General features: G+C 38.6%; 1 protein-coding gene across 7 annotated transcripts in view; it reads left to right on the forward strand.

Annotated features, from left to right (window-relative positions):
* FSIP1 (fibrous sheath interacting protein 1) overlaps positions 1 to 15,621 on the forward strand; it is a 195,680-nt gene that overhangs the window by 163,653 nt on the left and 16,406 nt on the right. For 2 of the 7 annotated variants that reach the window (XM_078334396.1, XM_078334397.1), the window contains exons 11-12: positions 10,952 to 11,462; positions 14,910 to 15,121. In XM_078334396.1, the coding sequence (XP_078190522.1) occupies positions 10,952 to 11,462; positions 14,910 to 14,995 (597 nt within the window). In that variant the 3' untranslated portion in view covers positions 14,996 to 15,121. Of the gene's footprint in view, positions 1 to 10,951; positions 11,463 to 14,909; positions 15,122 to 15,621 lie in introns of those variants that run through there. The other 5 variants (XM_078334394.1, XM_078334395.1, XM_054239743.2 and 2 more) reach the window with 4 other exon arrangements.

Genomic DNA, 15,621 nt, shown 5'->3' on the forward strand with positions numbered 1-15,621 from the left:
TATTTTCTGACAACTGGTTCTACATATATATCTCAAATAACTGTTCAGTGAGTACCCAGATTTAGTGAGATTGGTGAAGTTTGGAAACACTTAGATCGTTAATCCTTCAGTCGACTGTAGAACTTCATTAAGTGGCAGGTGACTTCTGACGGTTACTTACTTCACAGTGATTATAGTTCAAAAATATAGTAGATTTATTTTGGGATCCCTGGTCTGTTGATGTCTTCTTGGTTGGGAAATCACCTTACCCACAGCCCAGCCAAAACCATGGGCTTGGATGGTTGTGTTTCTCCCATGTGACCCTCAGTTCAGATGAGTGGACCAGTGGTGGACACTTGAACCTGACACAGGCAGTCCATCAACCTGGTCAGTGACCAAGCAGGTTATCGTGCTTGAAATTTTGAGCAAAAGGATATAGAGAGCTAAAGGATATAGTCAGTTGTTGGTGGCGTGACACTCTTACAGAGTCAGTTAATGCTACCTAGGCAAGCTGAGGGAGTGAGAAAGCAGAAGCCATTAATGAGCGGAGAAAGCTGGTTTTCAGAGAGGAGGAAGCATCAGGCAGACAGTGAGTTAAGACACGACATGGACCCAGAAAGACAGATGGAGCACATGACTTCGGTTCCTGGTGGCTTCTCAGCTTTAGACTCCAAAAGGCCAGTTTGCACTATATTTCCTGCTTGTTGGTAGCCATGAAATGACTTCTTTGATCTTACAGCAATCAATCCTACCACCTTCTGTTTTTGACATGAGGGTTTCTGTTCCTTATAGCCAAAAAATCTTGACTAAAATAAACTACTGAGGTGTTGCCCGCAGTGGTTTCAACAGAGAGCTATAAATTTATATCTTTGTCATTAAGCAAAGGGTGGAATGTTTTTTAGTTGCTTATTTTGAAGTAGGACTAGGTGTCATTAAAATCTGTTTATGTCCATATTCTCCTTGTTAATCATTTAGAACATTCTAGCTTTCCACCCTTTTCTCACTTGTGATAATGGTATTGGTTTTATGGGGTGGGTCTCTAGGAACTCTGTTTGGAGAAAATAAGAACACCTGAAATAAGCTTACATCAAAGGACAAGATTGCTTCTGCTGGTTTGTAATGGGTAGACTTTCTGATTATCTGTACCAGGCACATAGTCTTGATTGCTTTGTCAACGAATCCATTGCCCAATTAACTGGAGATTTTTATGGCTGGAGAAACTCCAGATATATAACATGGGAGGTGGGGCAGGGATGAACGTGAGGTAATAATCCACAGTCTGCGTTCCGTCTCCAGCAATTACAGGTTGCATTCCTCATCAAATTTAGCTACTACACCAAACTGGCATTTATCTGGTGGAGAAGTGTAAACAGTGGGCATCCTGGGAATGGCATTGTGACTGTTGTTTTTTCTTTTTAAAAATGAGCTCAGAGAGACGGCACTGTGTACATTTGCATAAAACACTAAACTAATTAGAGTAATAAAGTCACAAGTTAAGTAAAATGTTCTGCAGGGAGAGTTTCTGTATCTAATAGAAGGGACAGAAAAATGAATGGCAGTTGGGAAAAGGACACTTGGAGGGTGGTAGTGGGAGACCTCGTTTACAGCGAGCGGCAGTGTAGCCATGTGGCTAGACAATGAAGCTCTGGACCCAGACCACCTGGATTCAAATTTCAAGTCCACCATTTAGAAGCTATATGACCTTGGAGAGGTCACTTAATTTCTTGGTGCCTCAGTTTCTTCATCTACAAAATGGAAATAACAATAGTATCTACCTCCTAGGTTTATTGAAAAGATTAAAGGAATCCAAACATGTCATATGCCTAGAGCAGAGTCTAGTCTGCTTTATGATTGCTACCTATTGTTGTTATTCTGTAAGATACCACCTGGTGTGCCCACGTGACCAGCAAGATGCAGCAGAACTAACACTGCAAGTGTATTCTATTCTTCTCCCGATGAAAATCCAATACATTTAGCCTTTTACTATGAAATGTGTGTGTTTGGGCTGAAACAGGAGAGAAGATTCATAAAAGAGCTACTAAAATAAGGTGGGAAGAGAGGGGCTTTCATATACAGAGTGAAAAGAGATTGGGTACTGGCCTGGAAAAATGAACACTGAGATGCACTATGCTGAGTTTTATGAAGGATAGGAATAGTATGAATAATAACTTGTTTATGGAATATTGGGAAATTAGAGCTGGCACGGAAGATGAATACTTTGAGGTGAGTACTTGAACACATGGTTACTTGATGGTGCCTGCACAGTGAGTGGATCACTTATGGCGCTTATTATTAGTTCAGAATTTTCAAGAGCAATCTGGAGAAAGGCTGGGGTTAGATGGTTCCTTAACTATTGAGGATGTTTGTGATGGAACCCTAGTTTAGTTCATTTCAGTATTTGTAAATATATTAATATAGTATCTTAAAAAATGCTTTAAGTGCCGTAACTCATTCAATTCTCATGATAGTCATTTACTGAGCCTTGACTGTGGGCAGCACTCTGCTGGGAATCAAAAGATGAGGGAGAGGGTTGTGTTGAAGCTTCCAATCTGTATTGCCAACCAGAAGTGCTATCATTAAATTGATTTGAGGGCTTAATGTATTTTGTTTGCTTTTACTTCTATTTTGAGGCCACAGAATTGTTAGTTATTTTATAAGAGTTCAGGATTGATATTGTGAAGGAGCTAAAGAAAGAAAAGCTCTCTTTTTGCTATTATTTTGTTTTTGTAACTCTACCCAGGCTACACTGTGAAGTCAGTAGAAAAGTTTATTTTTAAATTTATGTTTATTTATAGAGTAATTATTCATAAAAAGCAGTTTAGAGTTAGAATTTAATGTAGAGATTATCTTCTTCAGTTCTTCATTTTACAGATAAAGGCAATGGGCCCCTGAGAACTCAGGTGACATGCTCAAGGCAGCACAGCTTGGATGGAAGCCCAGGTTCTAGTCTTCTGTGTTTTCTTTCCTATCCAGATGCTTTTCCCATGAGGATCAGGGTAACTGTAGTCCAGCTTATTTCTGTATACACACAAGCTGAAATGTGTAATGTTTTATCTCATACTACCCAGAAGCAATTTACCATGAAGCCAGTGAAGTTTCAGTTTTAGGGTCACTTATAGGAGCTTTGGAGTGGGAAGAGGAAGCCAGGTTGCAACCAGCAAACATTTCTGTAAGAATCTCTGGTCAGTGACCTAAAGAGGTAATGTAAGAGATGGACTAAGCCCTCCAATCCAGTAATTTGTTGTGATTTTTTTCACATTCTAAAAGAAAAGAAACTCACTTTTGTACCTAATTTTGTGTTTTTTTTTTTTTTTTAAAGAAATGCTCTTCTCTTGCTGTAAGATTATGTAAATTTCTGCCTCCATGAAACCTGAGTCTATTTCTGATGTCCAAACATACAGTCACTTGGGAATTTCATTTAAATATTATAAATTTTATTTCTAAGTGCATTTTTGTTAAAAAATTTGAGCCGGGCATGGTGGCTCACACCTGTAATCTTAGTACTTTGGGAGACCGAGGCGGGTGGATCACTTGAGGCCAGGAGTTCAAGACCAGCCTGGCCAACATGGTAAAACCCTGTGTCCACTAAAAATACACACACAAAAAAATATTAGCCAGGTGTGGTGGCAGCACCTATAATCCCAGCTACTGGGGAGGCTGAGACATGAGACTTGCTTGAACGCAGGAAGCAGAGGTTGCAGTCAGCCACGATCATGCCACCGCACTCCAATCTGGGTGACAGAGCAAGACTCTGTCTCAAAAAAAAAAAATTAAATTTTATTTTGAATTAATTTTAATTTTTGTTACAGTAATAAAGAAATTGTTAAAATGTTTTAAATAAAAACATCAGTCCCTTGCCTCAGCCTTCCCGACCTCTTGATATTTTCTCCAGAGTTAACTACTTTTTAAATCTTTTATATGTTTTCCCTAATTTTACCTCTGTATTATTTATTAATAACTTACTTTCTTAATTGATTAGTTTTAGAAATTATATATTGGGTTTCTGTAATGGTAGGCAAGAATTTAATAAAGTCCAAACATCCCTTGTTTCTCTTCACATTTCCCCAACATAGTTGTCACAATTTTTGCTTATCTCAGTCATCAGTATTTATATTATCATCGACTATGTAAATGCTGTTCACAGCAGAAGCAATTATTAGCCTATAGCATACTTTATCATATAGCTTTTTGTTTGTTCAAGACTTAATAATTATGTTAGTTACTTGTTCTTAGTTTTCTGTGTATATATCTGAATGCACTCCTTTTCCTTTCTTTTTGTATGACTTTAAAAAAACAAAAAATTTAAAACATTTTTAATATATATTTTATTGTTCTTTAGGTTCTGGGGTACATGTGCAGAACATGCAGGATTGTTGCATAGGTACATACATGGCAATGTGGTTTGCTGCCTTCATCCCCCTGTCACCTATATCTGGCATTTCTTCCCATGTTATCCCTCCCCAACTTCATGCCCCCCCACTGTCCCTCCCCTGGTCCCCCCCAACAGACCCCAGTGTGTGATGCTCCCCTCGCTGTGTCCATGTGTTCTCATTGTTCAACACCTGCCTATGAGTGAGAACATGCGGTGTTTGTTTTTCTGTTCTTGTGTCAGTTTGCTGAGAATGATAGTTTCCAGATTCATCCATGTCCCTACAAAGGACATGAACTCATTTGTTTTTATGGCTGCGTAGTATTCTCTGGTGTATATGTGCCACATTTTCCTTGTCCAGTCTGTCATTGATGGGCATTAGGGTTGGTTCCAGGTCTTTGCTATTGTAAACAGTGCCTCAGTGAACATACGTGTGCATATGTCTTTATAATAGAACGATTTATAATCCTTTGGATATATAACCAGCGATGGGATTGCTGGGTCAAATGGACTTTCTATTTCTAGGTCCTCAAGGAATCACCACACTATCTTCCACAATGGTTGAACTAATTTACACTCCCACCAACAGTGTAAAAGTGTTTCTATTTCTCCACATCCTCTCCAGCATATGTTGTCTCCAGATTTTTTAATGATCACCATTCTAACTGATGCGAGATGGTATCTCAATGTGGTTTTGATTTGCATTTCTCTAATGACCAGTGATGCTGAGCATTTTTTCATGTTTGTTGGCCTCATATATGTCTTCTTTGGAAAAGTATCTGTTCATATTCTTCACCTACTTTTGAATGGGTTTGTTTGTTTTTTTCTTGTAAATCTGTTTTAGTTCTTTGTAGATTCTGGATATTAGCCCTTTGTCAGATGGGTAGATTGCAAATATTTTTTCCCATTCTGTTGGTTGCCAATTCACTCTAATGATTGTTTCTTTTGCTGTGCAGAAGGTCTGGAGTTTAATTAGATCCCATTTGTCTATTTTGGCTTTTGTTGGCAATGCTTTTGGCGTTTTAGTCATGAAGTCCTTGCCTATGCCTATGTCCTGAATGGTTTTGCCTAGGTTTTCTTCTAGGGTTTTTATAGTGTTATGTTTTATAGTGTTATAGTTTTTATAGTCTTATGTTTAGCTCTTTAATCCATCTGGAGTTAATTTTAGTGTAAGGTGTCAGGAAGGCATCCAGTTTTAGCTTTCTGCACATGGATAGCCAGTTTTCCCAACACCATTTATTAAACAGGGAATCCTTTTCCCATTGCTTGTTTTTATCATGTTTGTCAAAGATCAGATGGTTGTAGATGTGTGGCATTGCTTCCGAGGCCTCTGTTCTGTTCCATTGGTCTATATCTCGGTTTTGGTACCGGTACCATGCAATTTTGATTACTGTAGCCTTGTAGTATAGTTTGAAGTCAGGTAGTGTGATGCCTCCAGCTATGTTCTTTTTGTGTAGGATTGTCTTGGCTATGTGGGCTCTCTTTTGGTTCCATATGAAGTTTAAGGTGGTTTTTTCTAGTTCTGTGAAGAGGGTCATAGGTAGCTTGATGGGGATAGCACTGAATTTATTAATTACTTTGGGCAGTGTGGCCATTTCCACAATATTGATTCTTCCTAACCATGAGCATGGAATGTTTTTCCATCTGTTTGTGTCCTCTCTTATTTCCTTGAGCTGTGGTTTGTAGTTCTCCTTGAAGAGGTCCTTTACATCCTTTGTTAGTTGATTTCCTAGGTATTTTATTCTCTTTGTAGCAATTGTGAATGGCAGTTCATTCTTGATTTGGCTGTCTTTAAGTCTGTTATTGGTGTATAGGAATGCTTGTGATTTCTGCACATTGATTTTGTATCCCGAGATTTTGCTGAAGTTGCTTATCAGTTTCAGGAGATTTTGGGCTGAGATGATGGGATCTTCTAAATATACTGTCATGTCATCTGCAAATAGAGACAATTTGACTTCCTCCTTTCCTAATTGAATACCCTTTATTTCTGTTTCTTGCCTGATTGCTCTGGCTAGAACTTCCAATACTGTTTTGAATAGGAGTGGTGAGAGAGGGCATCCTTGTATAGCACCAGATTTGAAAGGGACTCCTTCCCATTTTTGCCCATTCAGTATGATATTGGCCATGGGTTTGTCATAAATTAGCTTTTATTATTTTGAGATACATTCCATCAATACCGAGTTTATTGAGGGTTTTTAGCATAAAGGGCTGTTGAATTTTGTTAAAGGCCTTCTCTGCATCTATTGAGGTAATCATGTGGTTTTTGTCTTTGGTTCTGTTTAGGTGGTGGATTACGTTTACAGACTTGCATATTTTGAACTAGCCTTATCCCCGGGATGAATCCTACTTGATCATGATGGATAAGCTTTTTGATGTGCTATTGCAATCAGTTTGCCAGTATTTTATTGAATACTTTTGCATCTATGTTCATCATGGATATTGGCCTGAAGTTTTCTTTTCTTGTTGAGTCTCTGCCAGGTTTTGGTATCAGGATGTTGTTGGTCTCATAAAATGATTTGGGAAGGATTCCCTCTTTTTGGATTTTCTGGAATAGTTTCAGAAGGAGTGGTACCAGCTCCTCTTTTTATGTCTGGTAGGATTCAGCTGTGAACCCATCTGGACCTGGGCTTTTTTTGGTAGGTAGGCTATGATTTGCTGCCTCAACTTCACACCTTGTTATTGGTCTATTCAGGGTTTTGACTTCTTCCTGGTTTAGGCATGGGAGGGTGCAAGTGCCCAGGAATTTATCCATTTCTTGCAGGTGTACTGTTTTATGTGCATAGAGTTGTTTGTAGTAGTCTCTCATGGTAGTTTGTATTTCTGTGGAATCTGTGGTGATAACTCCTTTATTGTTTTTTATTGCATCTATTTGATTCTTCTCTCTTTTCTTTTTTATTAATCTGGCTAGTGGTCTATTTTGTTGATCTTTTCATAAAACCAGCTCCTGGGTTTATTGATTTTTTGAAAGGTTTTTTGTGTCTCTATCTCCTTCAGTTCTGCTGTGGTTTTAGTTATTTCTTGTCTTCTGCTAGGTTTTGAGGTTTTCTGATCTTGCCCCTCTAGCTCTTTCAATTTTGATGCTAGGGTGTAGATTTAGATTTTTCCTTGCTTCTCATGTGGGCATGGATTGGTATACATTTTCCTCTAGACACTGCTTTAAATGTGTCCGAGAGATTCTGGTATGTTGTGTCTTCATTCTCATTGGTTTCAAATAACATGTTTATTTCTGCCTTCATTTCATCATTTATCTAGTCAACATTCAAGAACCAGTTGTTTCATTTCCATGAAGTTGTGCGGTTCTGAGTTAGTTTCTTAATCCTGAGTTCTAATTTGATTGCACTGTAGTTTGAGAGAGTGTTTGTTTTGATTTCCATTCTTTTGCATTTGCTGAGGAGTGATTTATTTCCAATTATGTGGTCAGTTTTAGAGTGAGTGCCACGTGGTGCTGAGTAGAATGTATATTCTGTGGATTTGGGGTGGAGAGTCCATAGATGTCTATGAGGTTTGCTTGGTCCAGATCTGAGTTCACATCCTGGATATCCTTGTTAATTTTCCATCTTGTTGATCTGTCTAATATTGACAGTGAAGTGTTAAGTCATCTTTTTTGGGCTGGTTTCTTCCCATCTTTGTGGATTTGTCTACCTGTGGTTTTTGTAGTTGACTTTTGGATGGGGTCTCTGAGTGGATGTCCTTTTTAATGATGATGAAGTCATTTCTTTCTGTGTTTTAGTTTTTCTTCTAATAGTTGGGCCCCTCTGCTATAGGACTGCTGGAGGTCTCCTCCAGACCCTGCTTGCCTGGGGATCAACTGTGGCGGCTGCAGAACAGTAATGGCTGCTGCCAGTTTCTTCTTCTGTTATCTTTGTCCCAGAAGGATACCTGCCAGATGTCAGCCTGAGGTCTCTTTTATGAGGTGTCTCTCTGGTATATGGGAGTCAGACAGCTGCTTGAGGAGACAGTCTGTCCCCTATAGGAGCTCAAGTGCTGAGCTGTGAGCTCCATTATTCTGTTCAGAGCTGCTGGGCAGGTACATTTAAGTCTGCTGCAGCGGAATGCATAGCTGCATTTTTTCCCCAGGTGCTCTGTCTGGGAAGATGGGGATTTATTTATAAGTTCCTGATGTGCTGTTGCCTTTTTTCAGAGATGGCCTGCTCAGCAAGGAGGTAGCTTAGTCACAGTCTGTCAGCAAAGGTGTTGCTGAGTTACTGTGGGCTTTGCCTAGCTGCTGTGTGAACTTTCTTGCATTTTTGTTTATAGAGGTATAGTTAGAACTGCCTCTGTAATGGTGGTCTGCCTCAGTAATGGTGGACTGCCTCGGTAATGGCAGACTGCCTCGGTAATGGTGGAATGCCTCAGGAATGGTGGAATGCCTTGGTAATGGTGGACTGCCTCAGTAATGGTGGACTGCCTCGGTAGTGGTGGACTGCCTCGGTAATGGCTGCCCTTCCCCTGACAAAGCTGGACCATCCTGGGTGTGCTTGCTGTGAAACTCTCAATCCAGAGCATTTCAGATTGCTGGTCTTTGTCGCAGTGGGACCCGCTGAGCCAGATCATCTGGCTGTCTGTTTCAGCCCCTTTTATTTTTCAGTTGAATGAATGACTCTGTCTCCCAGGTGTTCCAGGTGCCAGTTGAAACGTCTGCCCAGATTTGTGTGAGTTTTTGTGTGGTGACCCACTGCGCCAGTGCTGGAGACCATGGTGCTTTTCCGCCAGGAAATCTCCTGGTCTCCAGGAGATCTGTGGGCAATAAAAACTGGTTTGGAAATGCGGTGATCACTCACCCTCTGCGTTCTTGCTGGGAACTGCATTCCAGAGCTGTCCGTATTCGGCCATCTTGGATCTGTTTCCTCTTTTTGTATAACTTTTTGTTTTCCCCAGAGTTCTTAATTGCTTTGATATTTCTTTTGCTTCATTTTCTGTGTATTTAGCAAAATGTATCATCAGAATGCCAAACATCTATCATATCAATATTACTTTTAGAAATCGTCAAGCATATTGAATAAGCTACCAATCCTCCCTCCTGCCCTTTTCCCTAGAGACCTCCTCCTCCTCCAGTATAGACTGATTTTTTTTTCTAGTGTCTGTTGATTTCATAATAATAAGGCTTTGATCAGGATGTTTGGTGAGGATGACACTCAATGGGCTCTTTCTAAATCTTAGGGAATTCTCTATACATTATAAGCAATTTTACATAAGCAAATTTTGAGTGTGTGTTTTTGGTATCTAATGTCATAGCAGGACTTCCTTCATTTTCTGCTTGACTACGTTTGCATAGTAGCATGAAGAGAATGTTACTGATTATGGATGAAGTACTATATCTGGATGCTTGAAATGCCTAGTGACTAAAAGTAGAATTTGCTAATATATAATTCAAATCCTTTTTCTTGACATGTATGTTAACCTTAGGGTCAGTCACCTGAATTTTGAATTCCAAATAATTACTAAGAGTATATTCCCAGACAATTTCTTATACTTCTAGTGACACTTGCTACTGTATAAACTAGTTTTAATATAGATAAGCTAAATATAATTTAAAAAATTTAAAACATGACACAAAAATAGTTTTACACACTAGTATTTATTAGTTGCGTTAGGAGCTTTACAAAACACTGGAGAATTAACTAAACTAGTACCAATAATAACTTTTTATTTCAGCACTTTACATATATAGAGTATTTAGCTATTTTTTACTGTGTACTTTCAGAGTAGGCCAATAGTGTTATTTTACTTTGCTGAAGTAGAAATTAAAGTCATTGAAATTCATGATTAAGTTTTCTTATTAGAACTTCTTGTTCTCAGATAATTCACCTCCCTATAAAGGAGGATTAGTCTTTTCCTAGGTAATCCACATGTAAACTATGGAAGACACCGATTTTTTTGGGAAGTATACATTTTTTTTCAGTGTGTTTCACTGTATTTTAATATTATTCCTTTTCACGATTGTTATAACTCAAATGTTGCACTGTTCTGTTGAAGTCTTGTAGAATGTGGCTCTCTACTTTTATTTGATTTATTTTTATTTATTTCCTGAGAATATTGCTGGAAGAAAAAAATGCTTTTAAATATTTAAGGTCTTGGTTGAAACACTCAGCCCTGGTAACCTTTACAAGCAGAGATTAAATATGTATGATCAAATCATTCTCCCCAAATGCACCACGGCCTCTGGAATGCCCCTGGCCTCTGCCTAGACCTGTAGCTTTGAAGCAGGGACACATCTCAGGATGCACCACCCTTCACCCTTCCTCTTCTGTCTTCAGCAGTATTGTCCACTGAGAGTTGTGGACAGACATGGGAATGCTGAATCCCCAAGGGTAGGGGTAGTTTGCCTTGTATGCCTGTTTTTTTTTTTTCAGTTAAGGAATTGGGTGGTGGTGGAGTTCATGCTGAGGGATGGGTGGGGTCAGAGAAACACCAGCCGAAGATTTCAGCAGGATTATGACATTTCCCTTACCATTTTGGATACTTTACAATGAATTATTTTTCTATTTGTATGTGTTGTGTAAGGAGCTACTTGCATTTATATTGTATTACTGGATGCTTACCAAAAATAAGTGTGTTTACTCAGTCAACTGATTATGTAAACTTTTCGTTTTGTGTCATCAGTTAGAGTCCACATCACGTCTCTCTGAAGAACAGTTAAAGTGTCTTCTGGATGAATGCATAGTTAAACAAAAATTCATCGTTAAACTTTCTTCAGAAAGAGAAAATGAAGACACTGAAGACGTAACACCTGTGTTTCCCCCGCTTTCCAGATCCATCATCTCTACATTACTAAATGAATCAGAAACAAAGGTCCAGAAAACTGAGGGAGAAGATGCAAATTTGCTTGAGAGTGCAGAATGTGAAGGTTCTAAAGGCTACTGTCTCACTAAAGCCTTGACTGGACATCACATGTCAGAAGCTGTCATCATTGAAGCAGAGAATATGAAATGCCTCCAGTTTTCTGAGGATGACATTGTTAATGACACAAAAGACTATTTTATGTTGAAGACTCTTGGCATTGGGAGACTGAAAAGGCCTTCTTTCTTGGATGACCCACTGTATGGTATCAGTGTGAGCCTTTCATTAGAAGACCAACATCTGAAACTCAGTCCTTCAGAGAAAACAGAAACAGGTGAGGCTTGGCGAACAAGTGTTTTGGTAAATAATTCTTGAAAGCACCTCAATATAAAGGTATCATGGTTTAAATTAGAGTAGGATAAGAAGGCATATTTGTAAGTCACAGATAGCGTCAATAAGAGCATGCAGACTTAAAATATATTTACCAATGTTCGTATGAAATCAAGGTTGAGGTTAGTACTCTTATAAAATATGTTATTCTTGATGGTAATTAATTCTGTCATCCAGAAAATAATGTTGGTTTCACAGGAAAAGAGAAATTAGTTTGAATGGATAGAAATAATTTGAACAGATTTGCTTAGTATTTCAACTTCATACTTTAGTATTTTCAAACGTTAGTGGTGAAAATTTGTTCTAAGGAATGAATTTAATGTGTCAAACACCATAACTCATTGTGGTTATATTAGTTTCCATGTGCAGACTTCCTCTCCCAGCCTACTCCTATGTTCAGGTATTTCATCGTGATCTAGTGTTGCATCTTGCAATGGTACAATGGTACAGGATACAACGACAACTAGTTTTTGACACAAACAAACATTCAGTTATTTATGTTAGAAATCTGTGTCACAATTGGTGAATCTGTTTAAATAGATTCAACTTTTACCTCTTACAAAGATTACCCTAAAATAGATTGGCTATTAAATTTCTATCTAGTAATCTAGTTCTTATTAAATCTATAATCCAGTAACTCTGAACTGAGTCAGACTTCCGTCTTGACTTGCATTTCCTGAATTACACAGGCTCCAAATTTGAGTCATCATTGAATCATCCCTTTCCTGCTTCCCACTTCCAGTGTTCATGTGTTGTTTGTTCTATTCCTACGGGGTGTCTCCTGCCCATTCCTTTCTTTCTCTTCCTGCAACTTCAGCGGGACCTAGGTCATGACCCTTCTTTCAGACCTCCCTGCCTTAAGTCTCTCTTCTCCTTCCGCCATTGTTGACAGCCACTAAACTAATTTCCTTAAAGCACAGCTTTGTTAACCACACTTCCCAGCTCAGAAACTTTCTATGGCTCTCCACTGCTTATTGATCAAAGTCAGAATTCTTTAATTTGCTGTTCAATGTCTCCATGGCCTTACCTGAAGTTCTTTTCCTAATCAATCTCTAATTAGTTACCTAAATGTTATTCAATGTGTTGTTAATCAGGTCTAAGGATTTCCAGTGATTGCCTAGCCTCTGCTATTGTTCAGGCTGACTTCTTCCCAGAAATATTCAGGTACATCTTCAATGGTAGTGATTCCAGCCTAATCATCTCTGAGTGTACCCTTCCCTGCTGCCCTCTGTTAAAAGTTTTCTTTCTTCTGTGAATGTCCGAGCACTTTGGTTTTCTGTAGGATCACATACACACCTTCTCTTCCTCAAAACTGTGTAATGTTTTTAAAGACAGAGATTCTATCTTGCAACTCATGGCTACATTTTCCATGATGTCTTAAGTGCTGTCTTAAGCCAAGTGCCTGTTTAATAAATATTTTAAATGTATAATCAGTTTTAGAATAAAATACTGAAAACAGGGTTCACATTCTTGACATTGCCAATGAAAGTAGGTAAGGTTGCTTAAGAAGTTTTAAATCACACATGCTATATAAAGATTTGGATTTTTTGTTTCTTATGTGAAATTTCACAAGCTGTGATTTTTTACATTAATATTTTAAAAATTGGCATCAGAATTGTGTACATTGTGGGTAGAGTGTGATGATTTGGTGTATGTATACAATGTGAGATAAGTAAATCAAGCTAATTTACATAGCTATCACCTCACCATTTTTTTGTGCTAAGGTGATTTACATATCTATTACCTCACTTTTTTTTTTATGGTAAGACACCTGAAATTTATTCTCATGGTTATTTTGAAACATGCAATATGTGATTAATGACTGTAGGTTCCCTGCTGTGCAATTCATCTCAAAGTTTATTCTTCCTAACTGTTAAGAAATGCTGAGTGTATTATAGAATATAGTGTTTGCTAAGAAAAAAAGATGTCAAGGAAAACCTAGCTGCCCCTCCCTTCAAGTAGAAAACTACTTGGGGTACTCTAAAGTAGCAGGACAATGTTTAAATATCATACACTGGTTAAAACAATTCTTTTTTTTTTTTTTTTTTTTTTTTTAAATTTTTTATTGGATTATAGGTTTTGGGGTACATGAGCAGAGCATGCAAGACAGTTGCGTAGGTACACACATGGCAGTGTGCTTTGCTTTTCTTCTCCCCTTCACCCACATTTGGCATTTCTCCCCAGGCTATCCCTCCCCACCTCCCCCTCCCACTGGCCCTCCCCTTTTCCCCCCAATAGACCCCAGTGTTTAGTACTCCCCTTTCTGTGTCCATGTGTTCTCATTTTTCATCACCCACCTATGAGTGAGAATATGTGGTGTTTCATTTTCTGTTCTTGTGTCAGTTTGCTGAGGATGAGGTTTTCCAGATTCATCCATGTCCCTACAAACGACACAAACTCATCATTTCTGATTGCTGCATAATATTCCATGGTGTATATGTGCCACATTTTTCCAATCCAGTCTATTATCAATGGGCATTTGGGTTGATTCCAGGTCTTTGCTATTGTAAACAGTGCTGCAATGAACATTCGTGTACATGTGTCCTTATAGTAGAACGATTTATAGTCTTTTGGATATATACCCAGTAATGGGATTGCTGGGTCAAATGGAATTTCTATTTCTAAGGCCTTGAGGAATCGCCACACTGTCTTCCACAATGGTTGAACTAAAACAATTCTTTAAGTGCGGGATGTCTGGCCCTGCCCCTGTGGCTCCCTCATGAAGAATACTTTTTAATTGTCTGTGATCAGTGGTAAGCAGGCACCAGCTGCCTACCTGATATATTTTTGTGTTATGAGAAAATGCCAAACATCTGTTTGTTAATAACCATCACCTGTTCAGAGAGAATAAATGAGTGGGTCAGAGTTTGCTTGAGGCACTCAGACCGAATGCTGTCAACTGCTGAGGCTCTCAGCTGGGTAGGCTGTTGGCCCCCAGATAGTCCAGCTTCACTGTTCTATCTGGGTGTCTGCTCAGTTCCTTCAGCGCCACCTGGATGGGGGTCTCTATGGCTGAGCTGGTTCTCTATTTTTGTAAGGCTAAATATTATTCCATATTGTGTATATACCACATTTTCTTTATCCATTCATCCATTCCTGGACACTTAGGTTGATTCCATATCTTGGCTATTGTGAGTAATGCTTCAGTGAATATGGAAGTACAGATAAATGCAGATATCTCTGACATATTGACTTCAATTCCTTTGGACATGTACCCAGCAGTGGGATTACTAGATTGTATGATAGTTCTACTTCTAGTTTGTTTGAGGAACCTCCAACAGTTTTCCATCATGACTGTACTAATTACATTTCTGCCATCAGTTCCAGGGTTCCTTTTTTCCACACCCTTGCCAAAACTTATCTTTCATCTTTTTTTGTTTTTGTTTTTGAGATGAAGTCTCTCGCTGTCACCCAGTCTGCAGTGTGCAATGGCATGACTTTGGCTCATTGCAACCTCCACCTCTCAGGTTCAACTGATTCTCCTACTTCAGCATTGTAAGTAGCTGGGATTATAGGCATGTGCCATCACGTCTGGATAACTTTGGATTTTTAGTAGAGACAGGATCTCACCATGTTGGCCACACTGGTCTTGAACTCCTGACCTCAAATGATCCACCTACCTCAGCCTCCCAAAGTGCTGGGATTACAGGCATGAGCCACCACGCCTGGCCTTTTTCATCTTCTGATAATAGCTGTTCTAACAGGTATGAGGTACCATCTCATTTTGGTTTTAATTTACATTTTCTTAATGATTAGTGATGCCAACTATTTTTTCATGAACCTGTTGGCCATTTTTATGTTTTGTTTTGGAAAATGTTGGTTCAGGTATTTTGCCTATTTTTGATTTTTTTTTTTCTGGCGATTGAGTTGTTTGAGTTCCTTATGTATTTTGGATATTTATCCCTTATCAGATGTGCTGTTTGAAAATATTTTCTTCCACTTCATAGATTGTCTCATTGTTCATTGTTTTCTTTGTTGTGCAGAAGTTTTTGGCTTGATATAATCCCATTTGTCTTTTTTTGCCTGTACATTCAAGGTCTTATTAAAAAAAATTGCTCAGACCAGTGTCACCAATAAAACATAAATATGTTTTATTCTAGTAG

The sequence above is a fragment of the Callithrix jacchus genome, chromosome 8, assembly GCF_049354715.1.
Source record: "Callithrix jacchus isolate 240 chromosome 8, calJac240_pri, whole genome shotgun sequence".
Taxonomy (NCBI): Eukaryota; Metazoa; Chordata; class Mammalia; order Primates; family Cebidae; genus Callithrix; species Callithrix jacchus.